The following is an 11,930-nucleotide window of genomic DNA, read 5'->3' as shown; positions in this document are numbered from 1 at the left end:
CTTGACATGTTTGGCTATTTTTGGGTGGGGTGGGATGCAAGGGGTGGTTGGGGGTGTGGGGAGGGGGTCTGGGTTCGAGAGATTATACGGTACGATGAGCGATAAAATATAATGAAGATTGGAGGTAATTTTGGCCCCGGTGGTGGTCGACAGTAGTGAGGAAGGAGGTTTGTGGGTGCCGGTTAAGGGGTAGTGAGTTATGCCTCCCTCAGACGCCGGCAACAGCTGGGTAAACACGACCTCCTTGCCTCTAGCTGAGGTGGGGGGGGAGGGGGTCAGGATTGAAGTGGAAGACGATGGGGGGGCAAGAGGGGGGGGGGGTGGAGGAGACCTCACACTGTTACAAGCCTTGATGATTATTTTAATTTAATTTTACCCCGAGGGGCGAGTTTATTGGGCAGCGCCACTCATCCTGTGAGTGGACACACCGCCATAGTGACAGTATTGGCCAGCGCCACTCATCCTGTGAGTGGACACACCGCCATAGTGACAGTATTGGGCAGCGCCACTCATCCTGTGAGTGGACACACCGCCATAGTGACAGTATTGGGCAGCGCCACTCATCCTGTGAGTGGACACACCGCCATAGTGACAGTATTGGGCAGCGCCACTCATCCTGTGAGTGAACACACCGCCATAGTGACAGTATTGGGCAGCGCCACTCATCCTGTGAGTGGACACACCGCCATAGTGACAGTATTGGACAGCGCCACTCATCCTGTGAGTGAACACACCGCCATAGTGACAGTATTGGGCAGCGCCACTCATCCTGTGAGTGGACACACCGCCATAGCAGCATGTACAACACTCCCCAATAGGAAGAAACCCCGCTGGATTGCTCATCCTGTCACTTGTACCACAGACACAACTGGGACCTGCTTAACTGTCTCAAGTGAACAGCTCACTAAACAAGAAGATTAACCTTTCCCATGTATTTGCCATTGTATTTTATTTTATTAAGGTAATATCTCTAGTTATCAGTCATCTACTTAGTTAGAGACTCCATTTACCTTAAGCCTTAATTAAGATGAGATGATATAGTCCAGCCTTCAGGACGCCACAGAGCTGCTACAGACGTTGGTCATCGTTTATGAACCTCAAAAGCTGCTTCATGTTGTCATAAGTTCCCTCATGCATAACCCAGTGGAACTGATAGTAAAACACTCATTACTGTTTCCTCTAAGGCGAGTCTTAAATAAATCAACTTTAAGACTCGTCTTGGAGGAAAACTAGAACTAATCTACAGTGTCCACATCATTTCCGTTCTCGGTGACCCATAATTAGTAGAGATTGACTTCATTTGGTTCAGAAACATTTTGGCTGTTGACCATTGTGTAATAGTGGATGTGTTGGTGTGTGTGCCTGCGTGTGCGTGCACGTGGGCTTGTGTGCGTGCACGTGGGCTTGTGTGCGTGCACGTGGGCTTGTGTGCGTGTTGGTGTATGTAAGGGACACACCTGGTGGGTGTCAACGCCTCATGTGTCACTCATAATGTAACATATCTTCCTCTTCTCTCTCTGGTGCAGCGCGTGGCATGAGTCCTGGGGCGCCCTGCCCTGCCCTCGCCCCACCCACCATGGTGCCACCCCTCCAATGAGGCCACCATGGGACCAGCTGCTGCGGTAGCCAGCGGCGGCAGGCGGCGCGGCGGGTGGCGGTGCCGCGGGCGGTGGTGGGCGGCGGCAGTGGTGGTGGTGGCGATGGCAGTGTTCCTGCCTCACAACACCGCCGGCAACATTGACCTCTACATGACGAGCGAGGAGACCAAGCGTGTCCTGGGTGAGTACTGCACAGTAGTTGGTACTGGTGGGGGGTGGAGGGGTCTGTGGGTGGGGGTATTGGTGGGATGGGGTAAGGTTACCTTGAGGTTACCTTGATGTGCTTCCGGGGCTTAGCGTCCCCGCGGCCCGATCGTCGACCAGGCCTCCAAAGGTGGGGTTAGTTTTGGTATGGTGTTGGAATGTGTTCTGTCAGACGGGGGTTATGGGTAGTGGTGCTGGCAGAGGAGAATGCTGTTCAAGCTGGCGTAGGTAAGTTTAATATATATAATTCATTGTAATTATGTGAGGCAGAGAGGAAATGTCAGAACTCTTATATAAATAATGACTAAAATAATGATGCCAGACAGAGATCTTGGTCACGTGGACCGTCTGGTGATAAAGAGCAGGTCAGAGAGGTTGTAGGTCTCATTACGTCTAAACGAGACATCATCTAGTACACCAACGACCGTTTTAACCAGGTGTGTTGGTGTGGTTGTGATCAGGACGACTCAGGCCTCACTATGCTAGAAACCAACGGTCTTTAAGTTCCCAAGACATACAGATACTTAATAGGTGATTTAAGTAATGAAAGGAAAACAGTGATTCAACGGAAAAATTAACATAATTTCTCTAAAATATAAATGAAGAAAGAATCTAATAACATAATTACCTGTGTATTTTTGAACACAGAAAAGACACATGTTGTTACAATCATTGATGTATTGATACATGTAGATACCCAACACTTGTCAACAAGATACATAACTGGATAACAAATTACACACAGAAATCACAATATGGTGATGCATCAATGAACAAATCCACAAGGGCCTTGTGGATTTCGAATCCACAATCCATGATTCCGAATCCTTCGAATCCTCGTCACGACCCTTGTGGATTTGTTCGTGGATAACAAATATTTCACACTGAGAAGTGACAGGAGGACGAATGACCACCTTCGTAACATTAACAATCCTGAACTATAATCCAACATTAAACTGGGGTAAACAGCAAAATCATTTTTCTCAGGTTAAAGTAAGCTTTGGGTAAGTTGTTGAGTGTCAGGAGTTTGGAACTATAGTACTTTCCCCTGGTAGATGACGTGGGCAAGCAGACTATTGTTGCTGAGAGGCTGCAGGTGGTCCAGCCTGTGGTGTTTCGCCTCACCACCAATGCACGAGTCCAAGCAACAAACTCAACCTTTCGAGGCCGATGCATAAACACGTTAATAATACAGTGTTTTATTTAATACTAATACGTCGTGATTTTAACGGTTTGGTCGAGTAAATAAAAAATGCGACCTATGTGAAGACGTGTTGTGGGGAGTGTGTTGGCTGCCGGGTTTATTGTGTGACAATGTTATTCTGTTATTACTTTAATAATTATTTTATTATTGATAATTTATATAAATGACCCAGTAATGTCCCATATATCCTGTTGGGAATATTGTGTGAATAATTTTCAATTTTGTTCTCCATTTTCTGTATTTAAAAATTATCATTATTTGACCATAAACAAATAAACCAAACAAGATTCTATGTAATTAAGTCCGTTAAAAACATTGTAATCACTGAATCGCTGAACAACACATGCTCCATAAACTGCCATTGGGTAACTAAAGTAAAGAGGCTACAGTCAGTCTTGCGTTATTTTACCAGATAATTTCTTATTGCAAGATATGAATTGTTTATACATTTAATATGACATTATTCTGTAGCACCGTGCGTGTAACATGCGGTAAATATACGGCGTGACTCTTTACCCGTGTTGGGGGGCACGTGGGGCGCCTGGGTGACTGGGCACACTGCCGCCCTGGACCTTTACAGCTACACACACAGTCACAGCTGCGGGGCTGAAAGCTAGACTCTCAGCCCATACATCTGAAAATTGAGTAAGTGACGCTCGCTTCGGTCCTTCGTGGACCATGATGACGTTGTGAGGGGAAGGTGTGTTAGTGTGTGATGCCAGACACGGGTTGATGGCTCTTACAGCTCACCACTCCTTACATTTTCTCTTATTAGAATGTCTATTAAGGAATTACTGCATATAAAGTGATATTATATAAGACCAGGACAAAGTTCGAGATACAGTACTCTGTACTGTAACTGTGAGTGTTATATATTGTTCTGTGTAATCTATTATGATGTGAATGTCCGATATACAGACTATTACACCACGCTATTATGGATTGAATACTGTACCTATAGAGGCTCCTGCAGCTTGAATGGATTGACTTGCCAGAACCCGTCCATTCTTGACAATAGGGTCAAGGAGTCATTTCTTTCTTATCCAATAGTCTGAAAATCTGGTATAAATTAGTGCCCTAGTGTAATCCAAAAATATGCGTAATTACAGTTAATTATTCATTCTCAAAATAATTACTTTGAGGTGGTTCCAGGACAGTCTTTTGAACCAGGTGGAGAGTTCTATTGACAGTCTCTGGTAGATGGAGTAGGAAACATAAACATATTTTATTATTTATTTTCGTTTGGACGAGACATTACTTTAAGGCATGTGAATATTATACAAAGTTATTTACATCAATTTAAATATTTACAAATGGTGCTTTGACCAGAGCTGGAGTAAGGTGGACCTCAGCTCCTACTTACATCATTCCTGCACGTTGGTGTGACTTATGGTCACAAACTCCTCTGGCTTTTGTGATGAAGATTAAGCCACCCAAGAGGTGGCATGGGTATGAACAGCCGGGAGCCGGTCGGCCGAACGGACAGCACGCTGGACTTGTGATCCTGTGGTCCTGGGTTCGATCCCAGGCGCCGGCGAGAAACAATGGGCAGAGTTTCTTTCACCCTATGCCCCTGTTACCTAGCAGTAAAATAGGTACCTGGGTGTTAGTCAGCTGTCACGGGCTGCTTCCTGGGGGTGGAGGCCTGGTCGAGGACCGGGCCGCGGGGACACTAAAAAAAGCCCCGAAATCATCTCAAGATAACCTCTCAAGATAGCCCGTAATGGTCTTTGTGAAGTTTAATATAATTAAGACTGCTTACTATCACCTCAGGTGCAGCCATTATCGGTAGCTGCACCCGAGACTACGACGGTAGGCCTCGTGACTTGTTTCGTAGCGAGTCGAGCATAAAGTGAGGTCAGCCACTGAAAGTATAGTCAATTACTATTACCAGACCTAATTGCGTGTATCATCTCTGGGTCTGATCCACAGTCTGTCACCATAAATTATCTCACTGGGAGTTCCTTAACTACATCTGTAGGATATTATACTTTTTACAGTGTTAAGAATCTTGTTGATCGAGATCAGATTAAACCTTTCAGTCTCTCTCTCATTACTGTGGATGAGGAGTTTCACAACATCATGTTCAGCCATATCAGCTCGGGTTAGGAAGTGGGTCGCACCCGTCTCCTCAGGGACGAGGTCTCCGGCTCCAAAGTATTAGCTATTTGACGAAAAATAAAACTCATTGGGATGAAATGAGGCGAAAATTTTCGCATAGTTTCGTTACCTTCCACCGTGATGGTGGCAGCACAGCAGTAAGTCTCAGGGAGAGAGGGTAGGAGGGAGGGAGGGTGAGAGGAACGTAAGAAAGAGCATGGGAGGGAAGGAAAAAGATATGAGGGTAGTGTGGAGTGTGCGAGAGAGTTGTTGGTGCTTAATAAATACATAATTATGCCCTTATGAATGATAATCCGAAGAAAGAAACAAATTAATACGGAATACAAAAATACACAAGAGAACTGTAATAAACTCAACAGTGGTTAGAACTTGAGAGCGAAATGTGGGGATAGTGGATAAATAATGGAGGAGGAGGAGGAGCACTGTTGGGAGAAGAGGAGACATGGGACTAAATAGATAATTTAAAGTCAGGAGGAGAGAAACGCGGGTCATTGTTGGCGGTCGCTAGAGCTGATAGACCCATTTGTTGCATACCTCCATTATAGTACGTTCAGGAGACGAGAGGGAGAGAGGGAGGGAGAGGGAGAGGGGGAGGGGGAGGGGGAGAGAGAGAGTGAGTACAGTGTATATACAGAAGATAGAATTGAGAGGCATATCAGATTAAATAAATAGATGTACATATAAGAAAAACAAAGACATCACTTGATTCAAGGTGTGAGAAGCAGGGACTTGATCAACTCTTCGTTATAAAAAGCTACAAATGTTAGCTGGGTGTCAAGAGACATTACCTACGGCTATTTTAACATCACCGGAAGAAAAAGCCAGAGTAATAAGATTTAAACCAAAAACACTGTATGTGGTCAACAATAAAAACTTTATACTCGATAATTTCTAGATCAACGAACCAGCCGGCAGATAATCAGACATGCAGGAAGATACTGGTATGCTGGCTGGCAAGCTGGCTGGCAAGCTGGCTGGCAAGTTGGCTGGCAAGCTGGCTGGCAATCTGGCTGGCAATCTGGCTGGCAGGCCACCTGACAGGCCACTTGACAGGCCACCTGGCAGGCCACCTGGCAGGCCACCTGACAGGCCACCTGGCAGGCCACCTGGCAGGCCACCTGGCAGGCCACCTGGCAGGCAAAGACGTCTTGGAAGCAAGGCAGGGAGCGAGAGCCTGGCCCCTTGAACGGTGGGACACAGGAGCCTCGGGAGCAACAACACCTCACCTGACTGTCAACAATCACACATTCCGGAAGGTGGTCTCAGTCCGCCCCGCCTCTTGTTGACTTCATGTGCCCGACCTCTCCACTTTAGCCGCCAAATTTTCTTCCATTGAATCTCATTCGATAATTTTTAAGTCTTAATTCACCGGTGGACAATATCATTTGACAATGAGTGGAAAGACAGGGCTCTGATCATTGAATTAATACAGACTGCCCTTTCTCGACGAATTCAAATGAAGTTCGCGGATTATTCTAAATTTTCCCATTTTGGGGTTCGTTTCCAGTGCAAGTTGGTGATCAAAGATATACCTTGAGACGGTGGCTTTCTGCGGGTAATGTGGTGATCAAAGAGTGCTTGGTGTGACGGCGGGAGGCTGGGGAAGCGCATCAGCTCGTGAAGTGAGCTTAAATTGAGCTGAAGGAGATAATAACTGTGGAAGAGGAAGCTTAGCGAGTGAAAAGCTTCGCGGAAATGGTGCTGAATGAGTCGCTGAGAGCTCTGGAGGAGGATTGGATCGTGTTGTTGGCTCTCCGGCGTGTATTTGTTTCCTTTGGAGGATTTAAATACCTACGCTGAGTCCCGTAATTTTAAGTAAATGTAAGTAGTTTACAAACATCGCATTCAGAGCGAGTTCCCTTGAAGGCGACGAACTGCTTCTGTGGGGCGGTGTGAAAGGTCTATAATATTTTATTGTAAATAGTTTTACATCAAGAACCTTACTCCAACGAAAGGGCACTTGATGATAAAATTTAATACTTATTTTTACTGGGTCCTCTTTAATTTTCTCCCTCGTCAAAAAATCTGAAAAATCGACACAAATAAAATTACCGTAATCGGATGCGGAGAACGCACAAACATCCGCATCTTTTTGGTCACCGAATTGAAGAATTCATTAGCAACAAGTGAAAAGAAAACTTGGAAAATAGCTTTGCATTTAGTCGCCCAAAGCTCGCTACTCAGGGGTAAGGTGCTCAGTAAAAAATATGTTTAAGAGTCTCTGATACACTGCATAAAATTATTTAAAGTTTTATACATTACATCTAGCGTCCGCTGGACTGTAAAATTTAATGTGCTTTGCTGATTACTGTAGTGACAGTGTCCTTTGATGATTATACAGAATACTATATTTTTTCAAGTTTTCCAGTATTTATTTTAACATAACACTTTCGTCCAATTACACAAATTTTATGTAAACCTGATTTAAAAGACTCGATGTTGTAGACGTCACCAGCAGCTGTATCTTGTCTATAAAAGTGTTTGTCCAAGAGTTGGGGCTAGACCCGTGAACCGCATGACATATGAACCGCATGACGCGTGAACCACATGACCCGTGAACCGCATGACGCGTGAACGGCATGACGCATGAACCGCATGACGCATGAACCACATGACGCATGAACCACAACAAAGTGGTTCATATTGTGAATGAGAGCTGGTTCAACAAGATGGCGTCTGTGAAGAGTAGAAGCAGGAAAGATTATTTGCGAAGACCAATCTACTGGATGATTAGAGCCCCTAATAACACACAGCATTGTTTGGTTTGCAAGTTTAAAACACAGTTTTCCCGGCTTGGCGCCTTCTGTTGATAATTACTAGTGTGCTTTAAGTCTGCCATTGAGAGTACGGCCAACTTTCCTGAAGTTTTGAAGACTGCAATAATTAAGAGCAACAGAGAACACAACACCAGCAGCGTCTGAAGCGAGAGGGCCAGTGTGTGAACCAAATTAATGCGAAGTGTGCAAGTTTGAGGAAAGATGAGTTATGTATCAAAGACACGAAAAGTATTTTGGGGATTTTTTTTTAGTTTAAATGTGAAGGGAAGGGAAAGGGTTTCTAAGTGTTGCAAGGCGAAGTGACACCATAAACATGTGAATAAGAGAACGACAACTTTTGACTACTTGAATACTTGATATCTTTTCCAACTCCCAAATGATACCTTGTATCTGGTCTCCTGCTCCCTACGCCGACCTTCATTACATTACATTTTGTTTATAACTGGAGTTACTGCGGGAGAAAGTCTTGCTTGAGAGCAAGCGAACCTCCAGTCACACTTGGCTGCCTTCTCTCACACTTACACGGTGCCAGGGTACGTGTTACGTGACTAGGGTACATGTTACTGTATCAGGGGTACATGTTACAGTATCAGGGGTACATGTTACTGTACCAGGGGTACATGTTACAGTACCAGGGGTACATGTTACTGTACCAGTGGGACATGTTACTGTACCAGGGGTACATGTTACTGTACCAGGGGTACATGTTACTGTACCAGTGGGACATGTTACTGTACCAGGGGTACATGTTACTGTACCAGTGGGACATGTTACTGTACCAGGGGTACATGTTACTGTACCAGGGGTACATGTTACAGTACCAGGGGTACATGTTACTGTACCAGTGGGACATGTTACTGTACCAGGGGTACATGTTACTGTACCAGGGGTACATGTTACTGTACCAGGGGTACATGTTTCTGTACCAGGGGTACATGTTACAGTACCAGGGGTACATGTTACTGTATCAGGGGTACATGTTACTGTATCAGGGGTACATGTTACAGTACCAGTGGGACATGTTACAGTACCAGTGGGACATGTTACAGTACCAGTGGGACATGTTACAGTACCAGTGGGACATGTTACAGTACCAGTGGGACATGTTACTGTACCAGGGGTACATGTTACTGTACCAGTGGGACATGTTACAGTACCAGTGGGACATGTTACTGTACCAGGGGTACATGTTACTGTACCAGTGGGACATGTTACAGTACCAGGGGTACATGTTACAGTACCAGTGGGATATGTTACTGTACCAGGGGTACATGTTACTGTACCAGGGGTACATGTTACTGTACCAGGGGTACATGTTACAGTACCAGTGGGACATGTTACAGTACCAGGGGTACATGTTACTGTACCAGGGGTACATGTTACTGTACCAGGGGTACATGTTACTGTACCAGGGGTACATGTTACAGTACCAGTGGGACATGTTACTGTACCAGGGGTACATGTTACAGTACCAGGGGTACATGTTACAGTACCAGGGGTACATGTTACAGTACCAGGGGTACATGTTACAGTACCAGGGGTACATGTTACAGTACCAGGGGTACATGTTACTGTACCAGGGGTACATGTTACAGTACCAGGGGTACATGTTACTGTACCAGGGGCACATGTTACAGTACCAGTGGGACATGTTACTGTACCAGGGGTACATGTTACTGTACCAGGGGTACATGTTACTGTACCAGGGGTACATGTTACAGTACCAGGGGTACATGTTACAGTACCAGGGGTACATGTTACTGTACCAGTGGGACATGTTACTGTACCAGGGGTACATGTTACAGTACCAGGGGTACATGTTACAGTACCAGGGGTACATGTTACTGTACCAGTGGGACATGTTACAGTACCAGGGGTACATGTTACTGTACCAGGGTACATGTTACTGTACCAGGGGTACATGTTACTGTCCCAGGGGTACATGTTACACTCCACCGGAAGTTCTATTTAAAGTTTCCATCGGCAGTTCTGTGACGCGGGCTGTACATTCCCCGGTTATTACCTCTCAACAATTTACTGTCCGGTTCCGTCAGTAAACTGTCATATTCGATGATGAAGTTAGCATTCAGACCAGCGTCAACTGTGCTCTGTATTGAACGGTCTACTCGTTAGCTTTGATGGCCGGCTATAAAGGACGGTGTTCCCGTGAAAATAATAAAATATCACATATCCCGTGTTTTTGAAGTGATTCATAGACCTGTTTTTATATTATGAACAAATTAAGCTTTTCCAGTGAAATCTGATGTTTCAAAGCGATTCTGATTTAATTTTAATGAAGTGAAATTTAAATACTGCTAGAGCTTATTAAAGATTAGGGTCAGAATAACACATTTTGAAAATATAGGACATTTGTTATATATTTTGCATATGAATAATTAATTTTATGTTAATACAAATATATATATATATATATATATATATATATATATATATATATATATATATATATATATATATATATATATATATATATATATATATATATATATATGTCGTACCTAGTAGCCAGAACGCACTTCTCAGCCTACTATGCCAGGCCCGATTTGCCTAATAAGCCAAGTTTTCGTGAATTAATTGTTTTTCGACTACCTAACCTTCCTAACCTAACCTAACTTTTTCGGTTACCTAACCTAACCTAACCTATAAAGATAGGTTAGGTTAGGTTAGGTAGGGTTGGTTAGGTTCGGTCATATATCTACGTTAATTTTAACTCTAATATAAAAAAATGACCTCATTCATAATGAAATGGGTAGATTTATTATTTCACGAGAAAAAAATTAGAGAAAATATATTTATTCAGGAAAACTTGGCTTATTAGGCAAATCGGGTCTTGCATAGTAGGCTGATAAGTGCGTTCTGGCTACTAGGTACGACATATATATATATATATATATATATATATATATATATATATATATATATATATATATATATATATATATATATATATATATATATATATATGCAATTGACGATCACAAAACACTGATCATTTTATGCGGAAAATCCACAGAGAAATATGAAATGAGGTGAACGTTTCGGCTTTGTTAAAGCCTTTGTCAACACCAGACTGACTAAGGAGAAGGGAGAAGGGGGAGGATATATAGGCCGACACCTGACCAACCCATCCCTAGGGTTGGTCAGGTGTAATTAACCAAAATCAGGTATAGCTTAGCTTAAAATGGTCAAAGAGGATTAAGCGGTCAGAGAATAAGGATGAAAGATTAAAGAAAAGCCTCATGAACACACAATATTATTCATATATTGTGTGTTCATGAGGCTTTTCTTTAATCTTTCATCCTTATTCTCTGACCGCTTAATCCTCTTTGACCATTTTAAGCTAAGCTATACCTGATTTTGGTTAATTACACCTGACCAACCCTAGGGATGGGTTGGTCAGGTGTCGGCCTATATATCCTCCCCCTTCTCCCTTCTCCTTAGTCAGTCTGGTGTTGACAAAGGCTTTAACAAAGCCGAAACGTTCACCTCATTTCATATTTCTCTGTGGATTTTCCGCATATATATATATATATATATATGTCGTACCTAGTAGCCAGAACTCACTTCTCAGCCTACTATTCAAGGCCCGATTTGCCTAATAAGCCAAGTTTTCCTGAATTAATATATTTACTATATTTTTTTTCTTATGAAATGATAAAGCAACCCTTTTCTCTATGTATGAGGTCAATTTTTTGTTATTGGAGTTAAAATTAACGTAGATATATGACTGAACCTAACCAACCCTACCTAACCTAACCTAACCTATATTTATAGGTAAGGTTAGGTTAGGTAGCCAAAAATAGCTAGGTTAGGTTAGGTTAGGTAGGTTAGGTAGACGAAAAAACATTAATTCATGAAAACTTGGCTTATTAGGCAAATCGGGCCTTGAATAGTAGGCTGAGAAGTGAGTTCTGGCTATTAGGTACGACATATATATATATATATATATATATATATATATATATATATATATATATATATATATATATATATATATATATATAT

General features: G+C 43.1%; 1 protein-coding gene across 5 annotated transcripts in view; it reads left to right on the top strand.

Moving 5' to 3' along the window:
* LOC123745078 (tyrosine-protein kinase Dnt) overlaps positions 1 to 11,930 on the top strand; it is a 316,401-nt gene that overhangs the window by 115,428 nt on the left and 189,043 nt on the right. For 4 of the 5 annotated variants that reach the window (XM_069306249.1, XM_069306250.1, XM_069306248.1 and 1 more), the window contains exon 2: positions 1,527 to 1,779. The exons of the other annotated variant lie outside the window; for it this stretch is intronic. In XM_069306249.1, the coding sequence (XP_069162350.1) occupies positions 1,605 to 1,779 (175 nt within the window). In that variant the 5' untranslated portion in view covers positions 1,527 to 1,604. The remainder of the gene's footprint in view (positions 1 to 1,526; positions 1,780 to 11,930) is intronic. 5 annotated transcript variants of the gene reach the window in all.

This window comes from Procambarus clarkii, chromosome 57, assembly GCF_040958095.1.
Source record: "Procambarus clarkii isolate CNS0578487 chromosome 57, FALCON_Pclarkii_2.0, whole genome shotgun sequence".
Taxonomy (NCBI): Eukaryota; Metazoa; Arthropoda; class Malacostraca; order Decapoda; family Cambaridae; genus Procambarus; species Procambarus clarkii.
Note: the sequence above shows the minus strand (reverse complement) of the source record. Positions and strands in the feature narration are given on the sequence as shown.